Source organism: Carettochelys insculpta, chromosome 30 (assembly GCF_033958435.1).
Source record: "Carettochelys insculpta isolate YL-2023 chromosome 30, ASM3395843v1, whole genome shotgun sequence".
NCBI lineage: Eukaryota > Metazoa > Chordata > Testudines > Carettochelyidae > Carettochelys > Carettochelys insculpta.
The window spans coordinates 3,801,129-3,828,752 of NC_134166.1; the positions used below are offsets into that span (position 1 = coordinate 3,801,129).

Sequence of the window (27,624 nt, forward strand, 5' to 3'; positions counted from 1 at the left end):
GCAAGCGTGAGGGGAACTCGCAAAGTCCCCTGCCTCCAGCCGACATTGCTGCCGGGTCCTGGGACCTCGGCTCCCCACGGGGGCCACCTCGGGCATGGACTTCCAGGCCAAGGAGGGGCCTAGGACAGGTAGGAGCCAGAGGGGGTGGGACAGGGCACAGGAACAATCTCAGCTGTTCTTCAGAGCATCACATTTGTCCCTTTGCGGGGGGGCGGGGGTCCAGTGAAGAGAGACAAGGCAGGAGCCCTGGAGAACTGAGTCCTCCAGGCAGGAGCGGGGCAGCGGCCCGAGGGGAACATGCTACAGATGAGCAAACGCTGGCTAAGCATTGAGGCAATGCAATGCACGATTCCTGCAGCTGTTCAGTGGCAGGCATGTCCCTTCGGTAGTGGAAACCAGGGCCCTCTCTTGCCAGCCAAGCTAGGAGCTCTGCCCCTGCCCCATGGCGCCCTGGGCTTCTTTCCAGAGATTGCCCAGCTGGGAGGGAATGCAGGCACCAGCCAGCAGGGGTCCCACTGAGACCCACACCACTCGTCCCACACCAGCCTCTGTAGGGCGACAGCTGCTCTCCCAGCAGCTGATCTAGAACCGCAAATGGGCTGGTGGTGCCCACCCTCAAGCTATCCCTTGAACGCGGCTCTGCCTGAGCAGTGACCTTTGCAAAGTCAGCGACACAGCCTCCTGCCCCTGGGCTGGCTGTTTGCCCCATTGCAAAGCAGATGTCTGACGGTACCTCAGCAGAATGGGCAGCAGCCCGCACTCCACACTCAGGCTGAACAGGGCTGGGTCACACATTGGCTGCGAGGTGTCTGGGAGGAACAATCAGTTTCACACCTACACAATGGAGAACTGCAGAAAGGGATCTAGGGCAGTGGTTTCCATCCCGGGCCCCACAGACCCTGGGGGACCACAAGGGTATTGCGGGGGGTCTGTGGAGGAAAAAAAAAAAGAGAAGTTAACATGATCATAGAAATTATTGGCTTTGATAAGCGTCCATGAACGGTTTGTGAGGCATCTGCACTAACGAAAAGGTTGGGAACTGGTGATATGGGGTCATAGTGCACCACATGCCGAGCATGAGTCAGACATCTGCCAAAAAAAACCAAAACAAAACAAAAACCGTGGTTCTGGGTTGCATGACCAGGAGTGTTGTGAGTCATTCTTCCGCTCTATTCCGCGCTCAGTAGGCCTCAGTATTGCATCCAGTTCTGGGCCCCCCATTTTAGGAAAGATGTGGAGAAATTGGAGAAGGTCCAGAGAAGAGCAATTAGAATAACTAAATGTCGAGAAAACCTGACCTGTGAGAGAGGATTAAAGGAACTGGGTTTGTTTAGTCTGGAAAAGAGAAGGCTGGGAGGGGACATGACGGCAGCTTTTAAGTACCTAAAAGGGTGTTACAAGGGGGAGGGAGTAAATTTGCTCTCCTTGGCCTCTGAGGACAGGACAAGAAGCAATGGGCTTAAACTGCAGCAAGGGAGGTTTAGACTGAGCATTAAGGAAAAAATTCCCATCAGGGTGGTCAAACAGTGGAATAAATTGCCTGGGGAGGTTGTGGAATCTCCATCTCTGGAGATATTTAAGAACAGGTTGGAGGAATATCTACCGGGGTGGTCTAGACGGTGCCTGGTCCTGCCCTGAGTGCAGGGGACTGGACTGGATGACCTCTCAAGGTCCCTTCCAGGTCTAGTGTTTGATGAGTCTATGTTAAATGAAAAGCGGGTGGGGAAGGGAGAAACAAGAGAGGCCTCTGGGAGAGAATCTCTTTTATGGGAACAAATCTGGCTGGTGACGGAGACGCTTCCGAACTCCCAAGACCTGACGCAGTTCTGCGTAGCTCGAAAGTTTGTCTCTTGTGCCAACAGACTTTGGCCCACTAGGAGCTGCATCCTCCCCACCTCAGCTCTCTGGTACCGCGAGACCCAGGGTGCTGCTGCAACCAGGAAAGGCAGTTAGCTCGCTCTGCAGAGAGACAACTTTCTTTTGCACGAGCGGAGGCCCCGATCCTGGAACCGGAACCCAGGGGTTGCAACCCTGCCTCAGAGCAGAGCTCCAAAGCAATTACCAGGTGTGGGGGTGGCAGGGTTGTTGGATTTTTAGTGGTGTCCAGAATGGGGCCAAATTCGCCCACCTGCCTAATGCTCCAGGAGGGAGTTTGGGTGGGGAAGGAGTGCAGGTTCTGGAAGCAGTTTGGGTATTGGGTGCAGGCTCTGGGCAGGGGACAGGGTACAGCCTCTGTGAGGGAGTTTGGGTGCAGGAGGGGTGAGGGCTCCGGCTCTGGGAGAAAGTTTGGCTGCAGAAGGGGCTCTGAGTTGCAGGCTCTTGGGGGGAGGAAGTTTGGGGGCTAGGGCAGAGCATCAGGGTACAGGAAGGGATGCAGGCAGCAAAGCTCACCTGGGGGTGGCAAGCTAGCCTGGGAGATGCACCAGCAAAGACACGCTGAGGCAGCAGGTGGGACTGGGGGAGAGAACCAGCCCCAAGCTTCGGTACAGCTGGGCCCTTGGGCTGAGCCCATTCCTGGAGCCCATGTGCTACAGGCCCTTATAACTTACCACCACACCCAGGTGTCCTTGGGGGCACAAACAACAGGAAACTTGCAGCACCATTGCTGCACCAGGAGCTGGGCTGTCATTCAAAGGACTCAGAGGCACACTACGGTCACTGCTCCCCCTGTCTCCCAGGTGCTATGATAGGAGGCAACAGCCAGTTTAAATGACTCCCTGGTTTAATTAATCCCTGTTCGATGCTCCTGAGAGCTCAGCTATTATTGGATCAGGTGGTTTGCAACACAACAAAATAATTTCATTTCCTGTGCTACTACAGTGGCCTCCGTGCAGGACTAAGGCCCCCATGGCACTAGAACTACACCTTGTGAGAGTGAACCAGCCTAGGGAGAGGTTGAGATTACCTTACAAACCATTCAGAGCACGTTAAGGTTGCAAAAATATGCAAACAACCCTGAAAAGTTTAGTGCCCAATTAAGGCTTCCTGTGCAAACTGACTTCAGAGCACAAAGGGCCTAATGTACGCTGCAGTCTTTGATAGCGCAATCCCATACAGGGGTAGGAAGTGTTTTTTCTGCATGGTGAGAATGGCACGTTTCCCCCTTGCCTCTTTCACAGAAACAGCTGAACACTTGCAGCTGAAGCTTTCACCATAAATTCAGCCCAGGGCAGACACTTAGCCTGGGAAACTTCAGCCCAGAAGTGGGAGTTTGGCAAAGTTAAAAAGCAGCTCACAACTGCAGCTTGTAAGAGAAAGAATCTGGCGTGCAGCGACAGGCTGTGCTCTGCACGCCGTCTGCAGATCATGCCTCTGATGAAGCAGGTCTTTGCCCACAAAAGCTGAGGCTCCCAAATACCTGTTAGTCTATAAGGAGCCACAGGGCTTCTTGTTGTGTTTGAAGACGCAGAGTAACTCGGCTCCCCCTCCGATACTTGTCTACATCGCAGTGGTTCCCAACCCTTTCAGCAGCACAGCAAGCACACTTCAACAAGACAGACAGTGCCACGGTGCCCCCACTTTTTCTGGCTGAACTGATTGCTCAAAAATGTCATGTTGACTCCTGTTTACTGCGGTTACGGTCTTACCAGGGAGGTTTGCAGTTTCCTCTCCCTCACCCCTTTGCAGGGTGGGGAAATGACCACCCAGCACCAGCTGGGGGCTCAAGCAGGAGGTTCTGCTTTAGTCCTAGCAAGAGGGTCATTAGTTTCCCTCCCTCTGCCACTTTGCAAAGCTTCTGCCATGGGAAATAGATCAACCTCACCCCAGCTGGGAATCAGGGTGGGTCAATTTCCCCTCCTCCCCAGCTCTTTGCAGAGCGGACTGTTACTGAAAACCTGCTGTCTTTCTACCATCTTATTAGCATTACATCAGTTGGAACAGCAATATTGCACAGGACTTACATTTCAGCATAAGACATACAAAGCAGGAGAAGCAAGTCATTGTCTGAATGAACTTTCCGATTGTATTGACTTTATTAGTGTTTTTTTAGTGTAGCCAGTTGTAGAACTAGGCAAATATGTAGGTGAGGTCATATACCCCCTGGAAGACCTTGGTGTGCCCACATTGAGAACAAGGGCACTGGGAGCGGCTGAGCTGAGTTGTGGCTTTAGCTGCAGGCACAGCACAGCACAGCATCCCTCTTATTGCATCCTCAGCGAAAATTCAGCAAATCAGCTGCATGTTTTGTGCACCCTGTTGCAACGGCAGAAACGCACAATGTTCCTCCTGCCCTCCAGAGCAAAGCGTCCACATTTGGAACCCATCTGCACCCTAGGGATTCACTCCCCTTCCCCACGGCATCACAGAAAGCCAGCTCCAAGGCAGGATGCGGGTGTGCTAACTACAAGAGCTCAAATGTCATGAGTCAGAGCCCAGAAAATCATGAGATTTGAGTTGAGTCCCGAGATTTTGTTCTTCTAAATGAACGACCATCTGGGCACTTTTTATTTGCCTTCTAGTTTCTCGGCCTTTCCAGTTAGAGCAGAAAAAATACCCCTCCCCATGCTAGAAATGTATGATAAGAAAGAGAGAGAGAGAGAGCTGGAAGTATCATCACAGGACTCCAGGAGCTGGGGCTTGGTGAATAGCCCCCAGTATCCTGACACTGGCAATGAAGGGCAAGCTCTGGCAGGTAAAAGGAGAATCCAGCACAAGGAAGCTTTAAGGAGGGGCGCAAGATGTCCCATCTCAGGTGCATTGCACCTCGCCACAGGTTCCCCAGCCTGCCCCAGCTGGGGGTTGGAGTCAGCAGGTGACAAGTTCAGCCTCTGCTGGAGTCTCAGCGTCCTTTTGATTTAGGCCAATCAAAGCCTCAAACAAACTCCACATCCGTCTCCTTTCCTGCCAGGCAAGCGCTCAGGTTAGTGATTGTCCTCAGCCAGCCACTAACCCCACCCTGTAGGAGCCCAACAAAGAGGGTCCAGTCAGCCCCAGCTACTGGGCTTTCTGCCACTAGCATCAGCATCTAGATGGGCTGAGGCACGGCTAATGGACAGGGCTGGCCCCCGGCCAATCTGTCTTCAGGACACCCTCCAGCTCAGAGGGTGCTCTCTAAAGCTTGCCCCCCCCGAGGATGAAACTCTGATGCGAGGAAGGCAGGGGAAAGGTTTCCATTGTCCTCAGTGGGCCAGGATTTCCTCCCAGGCGGGAGGATCAGCATTCAGCACCCAACACTCCTTGAGATGCAGGCCCTGTGAGTGGGGAGGCAGCGTGACCTACTGGGTAGAGCATTGGTCTGCCACTCAGGAGACTGGGGTTTTAATCCTAGTTCTAGATGGCTAGGGGTGACCTTGGAGAAGGCACAGCCCATCTCCATAACTCAGTTTCCCTACCGGTGACTATTGTTATAGCTGGCAGGGTCCAGGGGAACCAGAGCAGTGAAATACACAGCTGTACACTGCAGGCTGGTGCTGCCTTCACTTCCCCACCCACTGCGCTCCTGCCAGGTGGCTCGGAGCAGCTGGGCAAGGGCCTGTCTGGAAAGAGACCTGGGCAGGGGGGGTGAGAGCTGTGGGAAAAGGCTCATGAGGCTGTGAGAGTGCTGTGGGGGGTGGGGGCGGGTGGGAAGGCTCCTGACCCAGGGTCGGGGGGTCCCTTCTAGAGGACTAAATCTGCTTGTTTGCATCCTCAGGAGCCGATGTTTGGGACAACCAGGGACCTCTCCTCTTCAGCACGTTTAAACCGGACAGTCTTGGCCAAGCTGAAGCAGCCAAGCCAGCTCAGCTGGACGGCGCCGGGATCAGGATGGCATCAGCAGGGGCCCAGGAGGAAGATCAGCCCCCTTGTTCTCAGAGGGACCAAGGCACCTGCACCAGGGTAGGAATCAGGAGCCCAGGAGTGTAGAACTGGCCATTTTCCTGCTGCTCCAGTCTGTGCAGGGCGGCTTTGCAGGTGGGGGTGGGGTTCCCATGGGCAGTGTTCTCTGTAAGCTGAGCACATGGGCAGCCACTCAGGGGTGATTCAAATGCTGCTCAGTTGATTGGCAGAGCAGCCACAGCCAGCACCCTGCACTTCTATTGGTGGTGCACATTTGCACAGGCCTCAGTGCATGTAACAAATTTTATTCCTCACATGGATGGAAAAAAATTAGAGACAACCCTGCTGACAGATGCAGAATGAAAGAATTGTGGGTTGTAGGAGGATGCTCTGTCTGTCTGCCTGCTTGGGTGGGTGAAATAACAGAACAAAGGCTAACGGATTTCACAGCTGATGAGGGGGTAATGCAGCCGGTACATTCTTCAGCCCACTCCTCCGTCCACCTGTGTATCCAGCCACCCCTTGCCCGACAGCACCCACCTGCCTCTCTCCATACACCCACCTGCAGTTTCCATCTGTCTGTCCACTCTGTAGGATATCTCCCTCCTTCTGTGCCTGCCCTCTAGCTATCCATCTCTCCTCTCGCTAGCACCTCTCACTCCATCCAGCCTGCGCTACCCACCTGACAACCCTATGGTCTTCCTCCAGCTATATGCCCAGCAGCCCTGAAGTGCCTACTGCACCCACCTGTCCATGTGCCTGGCCACCCTTCACGATCTGTCTGCCCACGAGGGTATGGGCACATACCCCCGGGCACACAGGCTCAGTAGGTGGGGCAGGCAGCATGGAGTGGGCCTGGCGAGGCAGGGGGCACATGGGGAAGCTGCCAGCCACACTCGCAGACCCCAGGATTCAGGAGCCACTTTCCAGCTGATGAAAGCCGCTGGGTTGTGCCCAGCCCCAGTCATTCCCCAGCCCTGCAAGGGGGTGTTCCCTGGCTCCCCAACCCCAATGCCAACAGAGGGGCTGAGCCCGCACAGCTGCCTTAGCAGAACGCTGCTGAGGCACACACCCCACTTGCTGGGCCAGCGCCTGGTGCTTCACCCTGCAGAGCTGGGTCCTGGAGAGGGGTTATTTTTAATCAGCCCGGGACGCTTGCCCGGCCCTGGCGCCTGCTCGCTCGGCTCCCTTATCAGGGAGATGGGGCCTATGGTCCTAAAAGGACAGAACCCGGAGGTGCCTCTCGGGGTCTCTGGCAGCAGCAGCTACTTGAGCTTGTGGGCGGCGAAGGCTGAGACAAGCTCCCTGGTGCCGGCCCTGCCTTGCCCAGTGTCACACAGAGAAACCCCCTGGCACCGCTGGAAAGCAGGGGCCGGGGGGGGGGCATTCTCCTGCCCACATCAGACACACGTTCAGGGCTCTGTGCTCTGCTTTCCACTTCCACCATTCTGTCGGGGGTCTTGACCACCCCCCTCACAGCCACCGCTGGCCCCAATACTCCAGCGTGGCAGTAGGGGGCGCTGTGTGGTGGGGGTCAGGCAGGGGGCTCTCCCCACAGTCATTGCTCACCCAGCGTGGCACTAGGGGGCGCTGTGTGGTGGGGGGGTCAGACATGGGCTCTCCCCACAGTCATTGCTCCCCCAGCATGGCACTAGGGGGCGCTGTGTGGTGGGGGGGTCGGACGGGGGCTCTCCCCACAGTCATTGCTCCCCCAGCATGGCACTAGGGGGCGCTGTGTGGTGGGGGGTCGGACGGGGGCTCCCCCCACAGTCATTGCTCACCCAGCGTGGCACTAAGCAGGACCTGGGCTCCCATCAGCAGGAGCCAGGCCTGTGCACCCCAGCAAAGGACGCTTCCCTGTCCTTTCGCCTCCCCCTCACCCAGGCCTCTGTTGCTCCCCTCCCTTAGGTCGCTCCCAGCTTGTGGCCGCCTGCCAGCGCCAAGCTGAGCTGGTCTGTGCTCGGGGACCCTGCACAGGGAGCAGAGGTGTGGGCGCGGCTGGGACCTGGCCTGGACCCTCCCGAGGCCCCATCGGTGCTGCACGCGCGGACCTGGGCGTGGTTCCAGCGCACGCAGGCGAGCCGGATCCGCCAGCAGGGGGAGCTGCCCCCCTGGTTCCACGGGTTCGTCAGCAGGAGGTGAGGGGGTGCCTGGCTGGTGCGCTAGAGCCGGAAGGGGGAGATACGTGGCTGCCTGGCGTGGGCTGCAGACCAGTGTCCCCAGGACTCCGGGGCTCTTCTCAGCTGCACCCCGAGGGCTAAGGAAAGGATTTCCAATGCCAGCCTCCATTAAGGGAGTGTCAGCTGGGCAGGCAAGGGAGCCCGGACTCCTGGGTTCTTTCCCCAGCGCCTCTACGAACAAATTGGATGTGACCCCCACTCACTACGAGTCTGCGGGACTCCCCATGTCTAGACTGTCCCTTTGCAAGTGGAGGGGAAGCTGAGGGATGGTCCCTGACTTGGTAACAGCACCTCCCAGTCCCCTTCACCCAGGTGCAGCTGCCTTTCGGCTTGTCTTCACCCCTGGTGATTTCTGACACTGTTTGTCCTTCCCGCTCAGGGACACGGAGCAGTTGCTGCAACAGAAGCCGCTGGGCTCCTTTCTGATTCGCTTCAGTGAAAGCACAGTTGGATTCGTCCTGTCCTACAGGTGAGGTCACCTGGCTGCCCCTGCTCCTAAGCCTTCCCAGGCCTGCAGGTGAACTCACCTGGGTGCCTCAGCCCCACTCGCTGCCTCTGCCTTCTGTGTTCCACCAGGCCTCCAATGAGCCCTCTAATTTTTTCCATGCCTGGGCAGAATTAATTTTATTCTACGCACCAAGGCATGTGTGGATGTGCACCACCAGTAGAAACACAGGCTGCCAGCTCTGGGCGCTCTGTTAACCGATGCTGATTACTGAGTGTCACACCACTGGCGGGGGGAAGGGGAGAGCTGCCAGTCTCTCAGAGTTGGGGATCATTGTTGTTACGCAGCCCAGCTGCCTGGGGGTGACAAGGAGGCATACTGCACTGCTCTGGGTGACATGATTGTGGGAGCCCCTCTTCCAATCCACCCGGCCTCCCTGGTTCCTTGAAGACCTGGGTGTGGCTGAGTCAGACCCACTAGACGGAAGTAGGGCAACTCCTGCTGACTGCAGTGTGGGGTTGGAATTTCACAGACACACACGCACAGACACTCACCCTGGGCTGATTCTCTCCGGTGTGCCAGGGGCCGAGATCGCTGCCGGCACTTCATCCTAGACCAGTTGGCAGATGAGCGCTACGTGATCCTTGGAGAGGACAGCGCCCACACCGAACTCCAGGGCCTGCTCCAGCATTACACCACTGCCCCTGTCACCCCATACTATGAATTCCTGACTGCAGCATGCCCCAGGGTAAGAAAGTGTCTCGCCCAGAGTGCCTGGCCTGCTGGAATGTTGCAACTGCCAATATAAGAATAGCATGAGAACATGTTGGCTGGCTGGAGTCACCACTGCCTGGAGGGGAACAGAACTGCTCCACTGTGTGTCATAAGCCCTGTACTACTGATGTGATTCTCCAGGCCAAGCAGCACTGCTCTAGGTTTGTGCAAACTGAGGCAGCACAGATATTACAGTAATTCGCACCAGAATGAATTGTGTCCCCTACAAACTCCCCAAGAGGTGCAGCACCAAAGGACTGTCCCCAGTGCTTTGGAGTATTTCTCTACTCCAAGGAAACTGAAAGGCAGATAGGCCCGGGGGACGCAGTCAGTGAGTGGCACAGTAACTATGGAAGCCTGTAGCCCTGATACCCTGTGCTCCGTTGTCACCACTATGCCCTGTACCCTAAGCATACCGGGAAGAGAACCCAGGAGTCCTGACACCCTGCCTCTGTATTCTGTTGCTGTTTGTTATTTTATTGCCAGAGCACTTAGATGTCCCAGTCATGGGATCAGAGCATGCTGTGCTAGGCACTGTACAAACACCTAAAAGACGGTTCTAACCACCGGGCTGGGCTGTCTACTGTCTCTTTTCAAGCCAAAAGTTTTTCTCTTTGCTGCAGAATAACAAAAGCCCAGCAAGTGATGAGATCCCAGCTACAGCTGAAGCAGCAACTGCGACCCCACCCGAGCCAGCAAACATTGCCCTGGCAGAAGGCAGCCAACCATACAGCTTGGTCCTCAGACAGCACTGGATGCCTGGTGAGCAGATCCATCCCTGCCTGCTGGCTGCAGAGCAAAGGACCAAAGGATGCCCTTTCAGGGAGGTAAACATGGGCACAGACAAGGGGAAGAAGGAGGGACTGACTAGACGAAAGCTGGTAACCTTTCATTCCTCCCTTATGTTCCCTGTTTTGTCCCCCAGCTCCATCCCAAGGCTGGCTCCACTCAGAGGCCCAGCAGCCCCGCACAGGAGCCAGTGATTTCTGCAGATCCCTATGCCCATGTCAGCAAAGCACCTGTTCCTGGTGCACAGCCCCCACCGGCCCAGCCCACAGAGGCCAAGTACCAGCATCTCATGCGGTTCCACACCTACGCTGAGCCCTGCGAAGGCTTCTCGCCCCCTGAACGCCGCATCTACTATGAACCTGATGAGCCCATCCCCTACTACGCCATGGGGCGGGGCTCACAGGCCCACCCTGGCCCTGAGAACGTCTACGCAGAAGTGGAGCTGGGACGCCAGGCCCGGCCCTGTGACGTATCCAGAGCACTTCAGGACACAGCACCCACCCTGCCATGCAGCTCAGCCAGACCTCCAGCTGAGCCTTTGCCAAGACACCGCAGGCTCCTCCGGAGCAGATCAGCTCAGGGGTTCAGGAGGAACCAGCTGCCTGCAGCCTCCACCATAGAAGAGGACCAGGGGAGGCTGTCTGGCCCATCATTGCAGGTGGGTGCCACCCAGCAGGACAAGTGAGGAGCAGCATTTAAATGGCCACAAGGGGGCACGACCAGTTGAGTCTGACGGCCACTGGTTCAAATCCAGCTGGTTGTTGGGGGGTAGGCATGTGCCGTGAGTTTGGTTCAGTCCAGGCCCTAGTGGGTGGTGGTCTCTTCCAAACAACCCACCAATGCTATTCCCTCCTCCCCAGCTAGTGGAGGGACCACAGCCTGAATGGCTCAAGGAGACAGATTTCTCCTGACCCTTCCATAATTTTGGGGTCCTAGGGTAGTGCCAAGAGGCCTCCACGGAGCTCAGGGCCCCATAGCGCTGGGTGCTACAGCTGCACAGCAAAAGCCTGTCTCTGTTTTCATGCAGGAAAGACAACTGGTGGGAGGAAAAACAAGCACAGAGGAGGGATGTGAACAAAGTCACCCAGTGGAGCAGTGGCAGAGCTAGGAACAGACACCAGTTTTCCTGAGTCTAAGCCAGTGCCCTGCCCAGTGGTCCACACCGCCATTGAAGTCACAGCTGAGGCATGTTAGTGGGGGATGATACACAGAGCCTGGGTGCATCAGGAGTTACTGATCCCAGGGCACCCCAACCCATCTCTCTCCCCAGCACCACAGTATGAATAGAAATGGCCCATTGCAATTCTCCATCCCTTTCACATGACCCCTGTCCTCCTTCCTCCCAGCCCTCACTGGAGTTTGATGACCCGGTTTACGGCAGAAAGACAGCCACCATGACCAGACCAGCCACCGGCAGGGGACAGGAAGGTCTAGAAAACATTTATGAGCTCATTCCTGGAGACCGTCTTAGCCGGCACGCCTCAGAGAAGCGTTAACTTCTAGGTAGGTAGGAGAGGTGCTCCTGTGGAAGTTTGAGAGGCAGCAGGAGAACGCCTACCTTCATGCATCATTAGGGATTTAATTAGTCTCCAAGGAAAATAGGAGAACGGCATTTCTTGTAGTAGCCTTTTTTTGCGGGGTGGGGGAGGTTGTTTAATTTTAAAAAAGAAAAAACACTTGTAAACTAAACTGATGAGAATCCCTTCGGGGGCAAGTTAAAATTTTAACCCACAGGCGAAGCGAACAGGGAGGCAGTGTGGGAGTCCTGCCACATGCCTACTCAGCAAGCACAGAGGAGCTGCTCTGTGCCTCATTTTCCCTCTCAGGAAAAGTGGGTGTTAAGAGCCTGGGGGCGGGATTACAGCATTACCAGTATCGTAGTTACTGAGATTCAGCTACATTTTCAGCTACCTTTGCACTCCCCCAAGACCGGTGCTGTTCTAGGCCCCCTCGAGCCTATGCTGACTCTGCTTCCCAGGGTCCTCTATGGTTCTCCAGCCATGTCCCCAATTCACCTCCTACCCCAGGGGATGACAGCAAGGCCTTTCACCTGCTCCACACCACACAGAGCAATAGGGTATCCTCAGTGAACCATTTCCTCCTGCTCCAAAGCCAAGGCAGCATCTCCAGGCCTGACTTACTGAGAACCAGGCCCATGAAACTGCCTCTTTATATTCATTGAGGTAAAAACACTACAGCCCTGAAAAGACACAGGTGTGGCCCATTAGCTAGTCAATTTATCCATAAAACAGTAGCAGAAAATTAACACAAGCAGAGGGAAAATAGCCAGCCGCCCCCAGCCCCACGAGAGTGAAAAGACAAACAGGACAAGGACCTGCGGGGGGGAGTGGAGGGTGTTAACCTCTTCAGAAGTTGTCAGATTTTCTCACAGGCCTAAGTAACCTTTTTCTGTCTCCTGAAGAGTAGGAAGTCACATGCTGGTGTCACAACATCCCTCCACTAGCTGCCTGCCCCATCTCCCCCAGCTCTCGTGCCATCACCCTCTCCGCCATCCGAACTGGGAAGAGGAAAAAGGACACCCGCTGCCCAGGGCTTGAGAGCTGTGGGAGATAGTCTCTTCCCAGTCAGCTGTTCCCCAGGACACAGAATTGCTGCTGATATAAGGACACTGTTCTGTCTTCCCCGCTTGTGTTTGTGCACAGAGCAGCCTGCTCCATGCATTCAGGGATCTCATGCTCTCCCCTTCTTCCAAGCAGGGTGGAAATTCAGGAAGGGGCCTACCATGGAAAGGACGATACAGTTCAACATCAGTAAAAAACCCAAGCACAGAGCAGGGATGTGACCAAGGTCACCCAAGCAGCAGCTGCACAGCTACAAACAGAAACCAGTTTTCGTTAAACTAGCCAGCACCCTGCCTGAGGGCCCAAACTGCCACTGAAATCAGCTCCCCGTGTCCTCACAGCTCATGGCCAGGTTTCTCCATCCATCCTGCTCTCCATCAGAGGTTACTTGGTGCCCAAGACTCGCATCTTTTCTGGACCCATGACATCATCTCCTCCCCTCCAGCCGCCCCGGGGGTGTGTGTCTGCTTCTTGGTGTCACTGGGCACAGTCCTAGAAACTGCTTCATGTCTTGGAACTACCAACTCTCCAAGGAGTGACAGATGTCCACTGCCTTGCAGGGGTACAGCTGTTTGGATAAGGATGAATCTTGTTTTTTAAATAAGAGGAGTAAACAGAAGTCAATGGGACAAAATCAACTCTCATGCCACTGGGCAGCACTGAAATCCCACTCAGACGACAGACAGGCCTCCATGTTAAGTCTATGAACTCTTGTCTGCTTGATCTGTAACTGATGGACTGTATTTCACTCCCACTCCTCAGGGCAAGAATTCACCAGTCAACAGTGGATCTCCCCTGAGCTGTGAACCACCTTTCAGGTGTTTCTATTCAGGGTCTACATCAGAATTACTTTGGTGCAATGGCGTTACCGCAGCATGTGGGAAATCTGCACCTGAGTGTCATGGTTATACTGACCGAGCGCCTGCTGTAGAAGATACTACCTCAAAAGGAGCAATTCTCCCATCAACAGCGCTACACCTGTCACTAAGATGCGATATGGATGTGCAGACAAGACCCTCTTCTGGCAGATGAAAGGGACCTTAAATTGGTTGTACATTACAGCTGTCCCCATTACAAAACTCCACTGTGATGCCAGCATGGTACAACAGGGCCTTCATGGGCAGTAGGCAGGCACTGTGGGTTCAGCATACCAACACTGGAAAGATCTAATCACTCCTGTGTCAATCCAATTCCTGAAAGTGACAAGAGCATGTGAGCAATCCCCGTCCCCTGGAGATGCAGCCAGAGGGGAGGTTTGGTTCCTTTAAAAGTTTTATTCCTTTATCAAATCTCTTGTCAGAAGACTTCACTATACAGATAAGATGTGAATAAATTACTCAACAGTAACGTTATTCTGGTCATTGGAACACTCAAAAGGGGCTTTGCAAAGTACTAAAACATCCAGGGAACTAACCTGTAAATTGTTTTTTTAAAATACCCAGATTTCATTTGCCAGGTACCCCCCCCTTTTTTTGGAACAGAGTCCAAGGGAGCAAGTTGCCCTTTGGTGTTTTCCTCAATGGAATTGCAGTAGTCAACTGCTTTAGTAAAGTTACAGCAAATAAAACCTTTGATGTCAGGAACGTAACTTAAAGAACTGGATTGACTCCTTGCTTCAGCATAATAAGAATTGGGCAGCAAACAATGAACTACTAAGCAAGGCCAGAAGGGATGGTCCAGATGTATTTGGACAGATGCCCAGCTCTGCCTCTGAAGAGCTCACCAACACGAGTGAAAGGGGAAAAAACCTCATGTTTAAGTGTTCTGTGGAACTAATTTAAGTCTAGATATGGCTTCCCTTTTCCAGCCACGTGGGTGGACTTAACATTTAAACTAGAGTTGATGCATCAGCAGGAACTAAGACTGACATGGATAAGATGACATTTTAAAAAGCAGATAGGGTGTAGGTAGGTTTTGCTTAGGTTTGGATTACAGGAAATACTGCTATCTCCCTTTGTGAATTCAGTTCATTGTGAGCTGCAGGGCACCTGCTCACTCCGAAAACACGTGGATTCGACTAGTATTTGAATCTGATTGGGAATACACAGCCACACATTCCCCATTCAGGTACATCCCAGAGCTTAAAATAGCTTTTTGTGCAGGCAGAGGAAACCAGAATATCAGCCGTGAAGTCCAGAGATTGGGGTTGTCTGTGTGCTGTTTTCAAACTGCAACAAACCTGGCTAACATCTTGTTAGCCAACATCCACCTTGAAAACAAAAGTTTCTCTTAAAGGTGACTCAAAGTTTACAGCAGGGCATGGAAAGGAAAACAAAATCACCAGACACACTTCAAACCTGTGTGTCCGCACAAGTACAAACTGAGCTAGCCCAAACGGGATTTTCAAATAGTAAGACAGAAAGTTTGCCCTTGAACTCTTAACTGCCTTTCAGAAAGGAAATTACACTCAACACACACTAGGTCCAAGGAAGGGAGTAATGGTGGAGTTGGAAATTTATTGAGACTCTACCTAAGGTTCCAGACACTACTGTAAAGAAAAAAAATTGGTAGTCTGTACACCTAGAGGATGAGAGCTCAAAACCTTGCACCGGTCACATCCTCATTGGACAAGCCAGTGGCTGTCCGGTGCCGGGGTCCCCAGCTGAACGAACCAGACTTGATTTGAACCTTCCATATTATCATTTTAAAAAGTTACGGCGTGGGTTTCAGAAACAGTTAGCATTTAACCCTTCTCTTCACAGACAGGGAGTGCTGTATCCTCCCACCCACACAGGTAGATCCAGGGGCCTCCTCAGTTCCCAGTAGGCCAGGAGCAGTCTGACATGGTCAATCACCTGGGCTAAGGCCCACAGAACAGGACAGGGCTAAAATCCATATTTGGCTTGGGTCTGACGTCGGCTGAGTTTATTTTCGGACCATGTGTTTTTCAGTTCCAGCTCTCGCTCCTTCGCCTGCAGAAAAGGAAGTGGAGAAGAAATTACTAAAAACAATGAACAGCTGTGATTTTAGTCCTTTGCCTTTCTCTGTCCCTTCACAATGAGATGCTGAGATCACTTCAGTTAATTCGCTAGTACCATGGTTAAGGGTTTTCAATCTTTTTTTTCCCATTTGCAGATTGCTAAAATTTGCAACTGGAGGTGTGGGATGTTTTAGAAAAGCTTAAACAGTCTTCGGACCCCCAGAGGTATGCAGACCACAGGCTGAAAACTACTCGTGTAATATAAATATCCTTATAGAGACCTGAGTTAATAGGTAAGGGCTGTCTAGGCCTCACTGCACCCAGACATGTAATCCCATTTTCTTTGGGGGGGGGGGGGGGCAGCCTTAGCTGCTATATTACCTAACTTAAAAGATGAATAGTATAATCTGGTATCCAGCTGAAGCTCGGGGTGAAGGGGATGGAGAGCAACCAATCTGGACCAATGCTAGGACTCCCTAGTCACATGAGATGTGCCAAGGGATGTTTAGCGACCACAAGCAGCTAGGCCCTCTGCTTCGAGTCCTATGCACAGCAGTGCAGCATCCTTAAACTCACACTGGGACACTGGCTCAGTGTGGATTCTGCGGACAGGGCACCACCTACAGAACCATTTCCTGCAGCAAATCAGTCTTTAGAGGTCTCACTCCGGAGACTTCCCAAGAGGTTCACGTACTCCTATCCAGCCTCAAAAGCCTGTGGCATATGTACTCCACCCCTCTGCACAGTGAGGGGACTGGGCCCCAGAGGGTTAATGTTCCTCAAACCCACACAGTGCAGAGCCAGGAACAGACTGCAGACTCTCAGGCCCCCATTCCAACCACTAGTCAATGCTCCTTTCAGCTGACTAACAGCCGGTGGCTAATCCAGGGGCCTCATGTCACCTGACCTCCAAACACAAACCTAGGACATGCCACCTCTTTAAGCTCTACACTCTGAGGCAGTGTGCCTAAGAGAAAACACTCTGCTGAGGAAGGCAACCGCCCTGACTCTCTCCTCCCCACAGAGAGGAAACAGGAAGAGTAGACCATCTGCCATCTAGCGGCCAGCCCCTTCTGGCTTCAGCATTCTTGTCTCAGTTGTGAGGGTGGAGGAGAGGGCAAATCTACCAGAAATACCTTTCCAGGTATTGTGTCAGGACCCTCACCTTCCGGTAGAGCCAGAGATGCTTGTTACAATTGTGCAGCTCACTGGGACACCTAATCAAGTACTGGCAATCAAGAGAAGTTGCAGCAGCCAGCCTTAAGGCACGTACCGCCAAGCCTGCCAAAGAGAGGGCCAGGCTGTAAACTGTTTGCATGAGCCCTTCCCACCTACTGCTGTCATTCCACTTCCCTAAGTCACAGGCATGCCTCACTAGGCCGGTGCCAAAGCTCCACTGTTGAACTTTCACTCATGGTGCAACAGGGCTTCAAACAAGTATCAGAGCCACCAGCTATTCCAAACACCCATGGTACCAACACACTGCCCTCTCCCAGGGGGCTCTGCCATTGTCTCCTAGAGCTCCTCTCTTCTGAAGACCAGCCCTACATATGCTGGTCATCACATACAACAGAGGCAGCACATACAACCTAGCTGGGAAGGAAGGAAACAAGCAGAACAGAAGTGGTTACATCACCCTCTAATAACCTGTTCTGGTTGATGCATGGTACGCAAGAGTTAAGAGGGAAACAAGGGATGCTCAGGGCTTGCGGGGGGGTAGGTCTCAGTACACACCACAAACAGATTCATCCCAAGGGCAGAAATTACTGATGCACAAACAGGGGGCTCAGTTCTGCGAGGAACAAAAGCAGCCATGGCCTCTGCTCTGTGCAGCTTGTTGCAGTCCTCCACTCCCATTCCCAAAACCAATGCAGGTTTCAGTGGGAATCCATCATGCACAGATTGCCCAACGTAGGACACACTGGGGATCTCTCTCTCATAACTGCCCAAAAAATGGACTCCACCAGCTCATTTTCACTGATACTTCCTGCTTCTAAATGGCAGCACACTGTCAAGGGCTGTTTACTCATCCATGGTAGGCAGCTGACCTGGTGGATCAAGTATGTGATCTGGTGTTTTCTTCTCTGCTGTCCGGTGGGCTGCTCCCCTTTTTTCTAGAGGCAAAACAAATTCAAAATGACGATCAGTGCTGGAAAGATACCACCTCCCAGCTAGTGAAATCAGCAAGGGATGATGTCACATGCATAGGAAGCTGGATGCATACGATGCAGCAGAAGCCAGAAGTGTTTGGTTTGCTTTAAAGCTCTTGAGAAGGGCTGAGGGAGATTCTCCAACACTGGCATTTTTTTTAAACACTTTTAAAATATATCCTCAAGCTGAAAGGGTATTCTGGTGCAGCAGCTCTCTGGCCTGTAACCACACAGGAGGTCAGACACAATGATCCCTTTTGGCCTTGAAATCTGTGAACTATACTAGGAGCTGCCTCAACAGGATCTGTGTCAGTCTTCACTGCTTGTACACTGCGGCTGAGGGCCTGTTTCAAGATGCTGAGCAGCTGTATTGTACTTAATTACTTTGCACTCACACAGCATCTTCCTGTATGTCCTTGAATGTCATGAACACTGATTAAGCCTCACAGCAAAGAAAGAAAATGGGTGTCATACCCATTTTACAGACAAGGAAATGGAAACAGACAGGTGAAGTGGGTTATAAGGTCACAGCGAGTCAAAGCCAATGTAGGAACAGAACCCGACTCCCAACCCCCAATGTCTTGCTCTAACCCTCAAGGCACACTGCCTTCTTTGTGACTGTTACATGGCAAGTTTTAATTTTGTGATTCACCATTTTAGTGGTCGGTCAAATGGAGCAATTAATAAATTTGTTCCTTATTTCTATTAGGGGAGTGCTCAGAGGCACTAATCAGAATGCTGGTCATGCTGTGCTTAATGGTGTACAAATCCATTCTATTCTACACAGGTTTTCAAACTCCCTGCATCACTGTGGATTCCAGTGTCATAAAAATCAGGGCACAGTCCCTTCCCTGAACAACAACAACGCAATCGGAGCAGTGAGCTAATTGTGGTTAAGTTCTCAAGATGCTCCAAGGGCCGCAGAGATGTTGCTGTAGCCAAGGTCCCCACTCCTCACTGGAGGAGATGCTGGGAGCGAGGGGAAGGAGTTGAAGGAGGAGGAGTTTCTCAGTGGGGCTCGGGGACTCCCACCGATCCACAGACTCCGGTTTGAGAAATGCTACTCTACAAGAGGTGATGATTACAGTGATAAATTGATGGCCTTTCTGACAAACTGAAGTCTCTCGCTTTTAGGGCACATTCTCTCCAGGCCTCAAATCACGTTTGTAGCTCTTCTCTGCACCCTCCCCATTTTTCAACATTCCTTTTAAAGCGTGAGCCTGAGAAACGGACACAGCATTGCACTACTGGTCACACCAACGGGATTCAGAGATGTGGAAACAAGTTCCCCGTGGCTCTGAAGACACAGCTGAACAGCACCAGAGACTTGTCATTCCCTTGTTACCAACATAGTGGTCTGACCACACCTGTGCAGCTCACAATCATTAATTGCATTTATCCTCAACATGCCCATTTTACAGATGGGGAATTGGGACATAAGCTGGGAACTGCTGGGGCAGAGCTGGAATCTGCAGAGAGGTCTCCTGCATCCCACTCCAGCACTCTGCCCACTAGGCAATACAGTCTGCCCTTACCTTGCTGAAAGATTTCATGGTCTTCTCCTCTGTTAAGGATTTGGTCATCCACTGCTGTGCTCCACTCAGCTGATCATCTCCTTTGATCTCCACAAAGTTGATCTCTTCCCGCCCGCGGTTCCGCTTGCCTTGGAGACGCTTGAACTGTGAGGGGAATTAAAACAATAGTCAGAAGAGGATTACTCTCCTCTCATGGGGCCTTGATACACCAGACCAAGCAAAGATGAGTGGAGCTTGGACCGATGAAGCTTATCACCTGCAGTGATGGGCCACCGGCATGCTCACCTTCCCAGACAAAAAGTTCTCCTCTAGTGTAACTCTTCTCTTCCACAGATCAGCAGACTTCACAGCACTTTACCAACAATGAGCCCTACAAACTCACTTCCTCCCACCCAACCCATGAAGTATGGAAATACATTTTGGAGATGGAAAGACAGAAGCAAAAGACGACCTAAGCTCCCCCTTAGCTACACAAATACAAGGCCACATAGCTGCCTAACAGATCCCATGCACAGCCTATAAGGCCCCACACAGAGGCTTGGGGTGCAGCGGGAGAGATGTGTCTGTCCATGCTGAAGCTGCCATGGTCAGCAGGCAGAAGCGCCTCTCACCACTGTTCCCAAGACAGAGCTGCCATGGCCAGTGGAGCTTGCTGACCCTGCATGGAGCTGCTCCAGCCAGGGGATGCGTGCCCACTCCCTGGCCCCCACCTAGTTTAGGCAGACCTGCTCCAGCTGGGGACAGGCATCCCTCTCCTGGGCATGCCCACTGGAGCTGTTGCAGCAGTGGTGAGGCACCTCTCACCTGGCCCCAAACCACTGCTGTGATAGAGGGGTGGGGGAAGTTGTGACTCCCTAGGACAGCTGGCACCCCAAGCACCTCATCCTTATCTCAACTGCATAGCCTGTGCCTTCATCCAGAGCCCTCAAACCTCCAACCCTATGCCCCAGCCATGAGCCCTTGCCTACATCCCAACCGCTCCACATTTTGTCTATGTGCAGAATAACTTTTGTTATGTGCAATAATACAGAGGTACATCCCCACCATACTGATGCACATAATAAAAGTCATTCTGCACATTCACATAAAAAATTACCAGGAATATCAGTGAAAACCTCTGCCCTAAATCACTGGCAAAGCCAAGAATACAACTGAGCAGTTCTGGCTCCCATGCTCTCCTTTCCAAGAGTTAAGGAAGCACCAAAATGTTCAGTCACTACAAATCCACCTTGTACAACAGGTCTCCAAAATGGTGGCATATGAAATGAGCTGAGGTGGCTGGAAGGGACTTGCACACAAAAGCCAATGCTTTCTGCAGCATCGCCTGATTCCAGATGCCAGCTTTGCTTGAAGTTTCTGGACAGTGACAGCAACCTGTGATGTTTCAGAGGATTTTGAGCTGAAGCTGCTGAGTCCTTGGGATGCGCATTAAGTATTTTAGTTGCAGTTTTTGCACTGCTTTGCAGTGTGATACAGCAAGCACTTGTGCACAGCACACCATGTTGTGTATGACATCAACTGCTTGCTACATCATGAGCAAAAACTACGCTGGACTTACCGAAATTGTCTTCTGCTGGAATAGCTAATAAAGCAAAACATGTCATCTGGAGATCACTGGAAGGTGGCAGGAGGGGAGATGTGTGCAAAAAATGCTTCGGAGCTACCTATCTTGCAGTCAGTGACCTCATAACGAGAACTAGTAAGGGAGTTTAAAAGGCAGGGAAACCTAGCGACATACCTAGTGGTCAGGGCCACGGCCTTTGCCAAACATGCTTCCAGGAACCGAATACAAGACTTAGAAACGTTCATGGAGTACAAGCCCATCAATGGTTATGAACCAAGATGGTCAGGGATGCAATCCCGTGTTCTGGTGTCCTTAAGCCACTGCTGAAGGGATGTGATCTTGGCTAGATGGACCACAGGTATGACTCATGTTGGTCATTCTTATGAACAGGCAATAAGGCCAAATTCTCAGCTGATACATACTAGTGCAGCTTCACTGACTTCACCATAAATCACTGTAGTTCCAAAGTAAGCAGAACTCCATTGACCTACAACCTAGAGTTAGTTTCCTTCTTAGCATGGGAAACTTATTTATTTCAGGGGACTGGCGCGAGATCAGTCAACGTCAATTCAGCTTCTGATCTCTTCTTACTTGGCTGTGTTGCTTATCCAGATAGGTGAGGGACTGCTTTGTTTTTGTATCTTTAAAGCACTTCACACCATTAAAAACAAATGTTATTGTTCAATTGCATGAATTCTTCCCTATCTTGTGAGATACGAATATTACCAAACTGACTGCGTGTGCTCTAAGGGAGTGGAAGTGGGTAGCAACAGGTATCAACAACTGCCCACAACAGGACACTAGACTTTGAAAGAACAGCCAGACACAGCATGGCAAGTTGTGAGGCACCAGGCTTGAGAGCAAGCCAATGTTTTCAGATGCCGAGCAGATTCTGTACTCTTGTAACACCTAAATGTGAACTCTGTGGTACGATAGATAATAAACGCCAACCGCTTCATCATCCATGAAGGACGAGTCGGTGCCCATCTCCTGTGGTGGTCCTAGGGCTGGATCCATCTCTGGGTAATAGCCACTGGTGTAGTAATCCTGTAATCAAGGGGAAAATAGGTTTGTCCTCTGAAGATATTAAACAACTCCTGGAACAAAACTGACCATAGACAGCCCTGGATCCAACATCACATGTCCTTAGGATGAGGTACCTTCAGAAGGCTGCCTTCAAGGATATTACCGACCTTGCAGGTGTATCAGTCTATTGATGCACTTGATGAACATGATGAGTTGTGAACATGACTTGTCCTAAACCCAACAGAACTGATCCCCCCCCCGCCCCCCAGGGGGATGCTTCCTGCCTAAAGCCCCTTTCCACACTCAGATGAGCTCAGCGTTATTTTGGCTGCACCACAGGACAGAGCAGCATTTTCCAAATGTGTACATGGTGACTATTACGAACTCAGACTGCAATCAATTCTGCTTTGCTGCAGCCTCAGCGCTGTATCTTCACAACCACACTTAAAGTGTCCCCGTCTCAATGCTCTAATGTTCTGTTCACTGTATCTTTGCCTACTTTCAGGATAAACAAATGCACTGACTTCCTCCTGCACTCAAAACGGCTCAGTGAATGTTTCGGGGGCTCCTGAACTTCAGGACACAGACAGCATAGTACCACTTTTTCTCCACTATTTGGCTTCAAGTGGAAAGTAGATTAATGAGTGGTTAATGCTTGCACGTGAGGCCACCAAGGCAGACTCAGAAAGCTCTAGAGGCAGGGCTACCATTTCAGTACCTACTGACTTAGTGGGAGGAACATTAGAACACAATAACAACTACAGTGGATCAGATCAAAGGTCCACCTAGCCCAGTATCCTGTCTTCCGATAGAGGCCCATGCCAGGTGTCTCAGAGGAGTGAAAAGAACAGGTAACTTTTAAGTGATCCATTCCATCACCCATTCCCAGCCCTGAAAGATGGATAGTAACATTATCCCTGCCCAACCTGGATAATTGCTTTTGATAGACCTATCTTCTGTGATTGTATCTAGTTTTTTATTGAAACCACTTATAGTCTTGGTTTTCACAACATCCTCTGGGAGGAAGCTCAACAGGCTGACTGCTCATTGTGTGAATAAATACTTTATTTTGTTTGTTTTAAACCTAGTAATTTAATGTGGTGATCTCTAGCTCTTGTGTTATGGGAAGGAGTAAATAACTTTTCCTTATTTACTTTCTCCACACCAGTTATGATTTTATAGACCTCTATTATATTCCCCCTTAGTCGTGTCTCTTCCACGATGAAAAGTCCCAGTCTCATTAACCTCTCCTCATTTGGCCACCATTCCACACTCCATATCATTTAGTTTCCCCTTTCTGATTCCTTTAACAATCCCTTATTTCTTTTTTGTGATGAGGTGGCCACACCTGCACACAGTATTCAAGATGCTGGTGCACCATGGCTTTATAAAGAAGCAATAAGATATTTTCTATTTTATTATGTATCCCTTTCTTAGTGATTCCCAACACTGTCTGCTGTTTTGACTGCTGCTGCACACTGAGTGGACGTTTTCAGAGAAATATCCACAGCGACTCCAAGATCACTCGAGTGGCATCAGCTAATTTAGACTGATGTACAACTGGCATTATGTTTTCTAATATACATGCCTTCGCATTGATCAACAGTGAATTTCATCTGTCGGTTCTGTTGCCCAGGCACCCAGCTTTGGAGCTCTTTCTGAAGCTCGCACGGTTCGCTATGGATGTAACAATTGTAAGCAGCTTACTATCGTCTGCAAGCACATCAAAACTCTATCCTAGAACAGCATTAAGAGATGTTGGTTTTACTAGACCTCCAGATGACTCATTAGCCCAACTCTTTGTTAGCTTCACCAAAGCACGCTGGGGATGCTCTGCAAGAGCAGAGATGTTAACTCTGAGAATCCTCCAGCCAGATTCCATTTGTGGGAACAACATTCAACCTGCCAAAGCTGCCCTTGCAGTTTGAGCTGCATGTGTTGTACGTTTCCTGGTTCCCTGTCCTAATGTTAAAAAATAACCTAACAACCCTTGCAGAACTGTCTAGCTCACATGCAGACATTATGAAGCAGCAAACAGGATGCATACCCTGTATTTACCTCTAAGATATACATACGCTCAGCTGCTACTTCCACAGCACAACCTTTCTGTTGCATCAGTGAGAACCAATCCTGTTTCAGACCCTGGTCCCAGTTTTGGTTATGGCTGTGAAACAGTCCCCAGTTTTGCACCCAGAAATGGCGGGCGCAATTCTGTGGGTGCCTTTCAAAAGTAAGGTAGACATTTATCCTGCAGTCACACCTCACGACCTCCCTACACAGGGCCCACATCACGCTGGATCTGGTGGGTTGAGTCAGTGACAGTTCCTGCCCCACTGATCTCCGAGTGCTACAACTCACTCTGGCATGTAATTCCAAGCACCAGTTCAAAGGCTGCTTTAGAACCCATCCCATTGTGTTTCACACACTGGCAACATTGGTTCTCACCTGATAGTATGCCCCTGTAGCACTGGCATCACTGTAGCCAGGGAACTGGTTATATGACTGGTTGCCATAGTCTTCCCCAGGCTTGGGTGCCCAGCTGTGCTGAAGAGTGCTCGAACCTGCAGCTGTCTTGAACTCCAGAGGGGCGTTAGCAGCAGCATCCTGGAATTCAGGCTCCGGCTCTGTCCCAGGCGGCAGATCCTCTGTCACCATGGTGCCAGAATACATATACGTCTCTGCACTGACCATGTTGGGCTCACTCTTGTCAGACAAAGAAAAGAAGTTCTCTGGCTCCACTTCCTCGTCACTCTCGTCCTCTTCCTGGGTTATCTGCTTGGTTACCTGTAGGGCAGCACTCTTGGCAGCTGCCTTGATGGCAGATGGTGAAGGAGTTGTGGCCACTGCTGGCTTGGACAGAGATTTTGGCTTGGAGGAGGAAGTTGGAGCCTTAGCTGGCGCCTTAGCTGGCTTTGACTCAGCGGCATTTTCTGCTGCTTTCCTTGAGAAAGCATGGGGCAAAAGCAACCGATTTGTCTCTTTCACAGTTAAGTTTTTGGGTTGGGGAAGCAAAGCAGACAAGCCAGAGCCCTCGCCGAGTCCCTGGTGAGTTTTATTCAGAAAAGATGGTTCAGAAAAATGGGAGAGAAAAAAAATAAATGAGTGTGTTTATTTTCCTAACCTGGTGCCCAATTATCTCCCCCGCTTTCACTTCTATCTAACCTTGCCAGTGGGCAACCCCACTACTCAGCATGCATTGCAGGGACTGAAGATGACATTGGCCTGAGATACAAAGGAGGCTATATTCTGCTCTGAATTAGTGACAGGAAAATCTGAAAGACCAGACAGAATTGTAAGAGGGTTTGCAGAATGCTGGCGCTTTGAACTGAGACTCTCTCTTCTAAAATGGGGAGGAAAAACATTGCCAGATGCTTCCTTTTCCAAAAATAGAGGAATGGAGGGGGATGTTTTTAAATGGACGTATCGCACTCAGGGGCAGGGGTCTAAAATGTTCGAAGCATGACCCTAAAGAAACCTTTAAAAAAAAAAAAAGGTGTCTGATCACTTGTACCTTAGGCCCTTCAGTTTAGGGTCCAATACAATTGCCATATATACAAGCTGGTTGCAAGGAAGGGAAAGATTGAGGAGCTATGCGTTTGTGCCAGCACTCCACATCACACAGCCTAGTCTCCACCCGGCAGGCCGTTCATAACAATCTAAGCAGAAATAGTGCGTAGGTGCTCAGGTCTGCAGAATGGCTGAGGTGTTTGGGAAATGCATAACACAATGAGGTCCTGGTCCAAGGCTGGTGCCTGGCAGAGCTATCATAATATAAATCATAATTAATTTCCTCCTCAAGTTCACACCTGGAAGCAATGTGAACCCAGACTACTTGGTGGGGGGGGAGGAAAAAACACTAAAGGTTGTCCCTACAATCACATGCTTTTGAGCATGCAGAACTGTACCTTAATGCTTTAATTTGGTACATCTCCTGTACTGTAGATCTAATTCAGTCCAAACGACACTTATACTGTTTTCACTTTTCTTACAAATATTAAAGACTAGCCTCAGTATCTACTGAGGGAGAATAATAAGTCACACTTAGGTCTCATATAGTTCTTTTCATGATTAGATCTCAAAGTACTTTACAAGGGCTAGCAGTATCATTATCCCCATTTTACAGAAGGAAAACAGAGGTACAGAGCAGTGACATCACTTGTCCAAAGTCACCCAGCAAGTGAGTAGCAGAGTGAGAAACAGAACTCAAGTCTCCTGAGTCCAAGTCCCATTTTCTACCATACTGCTTGTCATGACAGGAGTTTTCTAAATAGATCAGCCACTCGCTCCTGAACAATCTTTAGACACATATAGGACAGGAAGCAATACATTGTTACCTTCAATTCTGCTGTTTATCTGAACTGCAATCCAGCTGCAGGTATACTGCTCTTTTTAACACTATTCCATCTATTACAAGCTATCATCGATCTCTGGAGATGGGGTTGGCTGGCTAGCAGTTTGAAAACACTGGAGTAAAGAGCTTGTCTGTGCATGATTTAGCTAAGTAATAAAGAAATGGGTGCAGGGCTACCCTTGGGGTCCTTGAACTGAAAAATCTGACTGCCGCCACTGCAACCAGTTGCAGCACAGAGAACTAAGTCCCCAGGGAACTGAACATACATTTCCTAAGCTCCATTCTGGTGCCTTAACCAAAAGGCCATCCGTTCTGAAGTCAATGCAAAGCCTCTTGATCTCAAAAGCAGCAGGGCTGGGCTTAAAATTGTTTTTCTCAAGTACAGTCCTTTGAAGTCTGTTGCATTTTGATAACCAAGTGTCTGATTACTTTGTAATTTGGCTTTGATAGCAGGTTCAGCGATCCAAGTGACTTGACTGTCAATTTTTTGTTTGCCACTAGAGATTCAGTTTCACATGAAATAAATTTACCATGTCATCTAACCTCTGGCAGCTTGATTAAAGTGACAGATAAAATTTTAGTACCAACCTAACCAGCTGTCGCACAGACTGAACATACCATATGCATCTGAGATGCAACAAAAACAGTCTCCTCTAGGAACTCCGGCTGTTTGTTACAGTACATCAGTTCCCCTTTGGTCCTGATAGGAGCCTGACTGAAGGCCCCGGCTATAAGCTCAAACTTTTTGATCAAGCAGATTCCACAGGAAGCATAAATTTGAGAATTACAATTGTAAGTTACTACCTGAAGAGAATTCTTCTTCTTTGTTGGTTCATCTTCCTCTGAATCTGACTGAGAAAAAAAAAATCATCAATTTAGGCAGCACCAGTGACAATGAAAAAATAAAAAGGGATGAATGTACTCATTATCAAAGGAATCACATTGGCAGCAGAGCCAGCTTTTTTCCATTGGCAAGGATCCTAGCTGCTGAAAAGGCAGTGGGAGCTTGAAGTTCTTTTGCCTACAGTCCTGCTGATGTGGGGCGATCAGGTCAAGCACTTCCTTGTTAGAGACCAGCCCTGGTTACTATCATGAGAAACAAACTGTACACAAGGGAAGCAAGACTGTGCTACTTGCTGCTATGTTTAACGATGGTTATAACTAGTGCAGCCTCAACAGGAACATGCACAGTTTAGTTATATAGACAAGAACATTGGTGTTAGTAATTCAAATCTCATAAGAGCAATTCTGATGCAACTGAACAATGATTTGTCTTAAGATCAAGCATATCTGTATACTATGTAGCCCAAGAGATCCATTGAATTAAAATTAAGTTGGATTTAAAATATCAAGGCTATCACTTTAATACTGTTACAAAACAGGTGTGTGGGGGGAAGAAATGAGAGGCACACTTTACACACTTTTAGCTGCTCACCAGTGATAAGCAGACAACAGCTCCAGCATTTGAAAGAGAGAGAGAGAGAGAGAGAGAGAGAGAGAGAGAGTGTGTGTGTGTGTGTGTGTGTGTGTCAGTCAAACAAAACACTGGGG

The 27,624-nt window shown here is 50.6% G+C and overlaps 2 protein-coding genes across 6 annotated transcripts in view; one reads left to right on the forward strand and one right to left on the reverse strand.

The window, feature by feature from the left end:
• Nucleotides 1–23,828, forward strand: SH2D2A (SH2 domain containing 2A). Of its 5 annotated transcripts, none has more exons than XM_074981395.1 (9): nt 1–128; nt 5,633–5,817; nt 7,666–7,895; nt 8,317–8,406; nt 8,965–9,130; nt 9,780–9,983; nt 10,082–10,603; nt 11,292–11,448; nt 23,160–23,828. In XM_074981395.1, the coding sequence occupies exons 1-8, from the start codon at nt 95–97 to the stop codon at nt 11,439–11,441; spliced, it is 1,581 nt and encodes a 526-aa protein (XP_074837496.1). In that variant the 5' UTR covers nt 1–94; the 3' UTR covers nt 11,442–11,448; nt 23,160–23,828. The 5 variants fall into 5 exon arrangements, with proteins under 5 accessions (XP_074837496.1, XP_074837494.1, XP_074837493.1 ...); XM_074981393.1 differs by lacking the exon at nt 23,160–23,828 and adding an exon at nt 12,368–14,797; XM_074981392.1 differs by lacking the exon at nt 23,160–23,828 and adding an exon at nt 12,373–14,797.
• Nucleotides 14,950–27,624, reverse strand: part of PRCC (proline rich mitotic checkpoint control factor) — a 16,843-nt gene continuing 4,168 nt past the window's right edge. The window contains exons 2-7 of the mRNA XM_074981396.1: nt 26,878–26,925; nt 24,168–24,764; nt 21,648–21,743; nt 19,133–19,276; nt 17,496–17,561; nt 14,950–15,439 (exon numbers count right to left, since the gene is read on the reverse strand). Of these exons, the coding sequence (XP_074837497.1) occupies nt 15,353–15,439; nt 17,496–17,561; nt 19,133–19,276; nt 21,648–21,743; nt 24,168–24,764; nt 26,878–26,925 (1,038 nt within the window). The 3' untranslated portion in view covers nt 14,950–15,352. The remainder of the gene's footprint in view (nt 15,440–17,495; nt 17,562–19,132; nt 19,277–21,647; nt 21,744–24,167; nt 24,765–26,877; nt 26,926–27,624) is intronic.

Bases quoted from the DNA above. Each gene is read 5' to 3' on its own strand.
- SH2D2A (XM_074981395.1), top strand. From the start codon at position 95: ATGGACTTCCAGGCCAAGGAGGGGCCTAGGACAG. The intron at 7,896-8,316 runs GTGAGGGGGTGC...CTTCCCGCTCAG, and splicing joins CACGGGTTCGTCAGCAGGAG to GGACACGGAGCAGTTGCTGC. The intron at 9,131-9,779 runs GTAAGAAAGTGT...TCTTTGCTGCAG, and splicing joins TGACTGCAGCATGCCCCAGG to AATAACAAAAGCCCAGCAAG.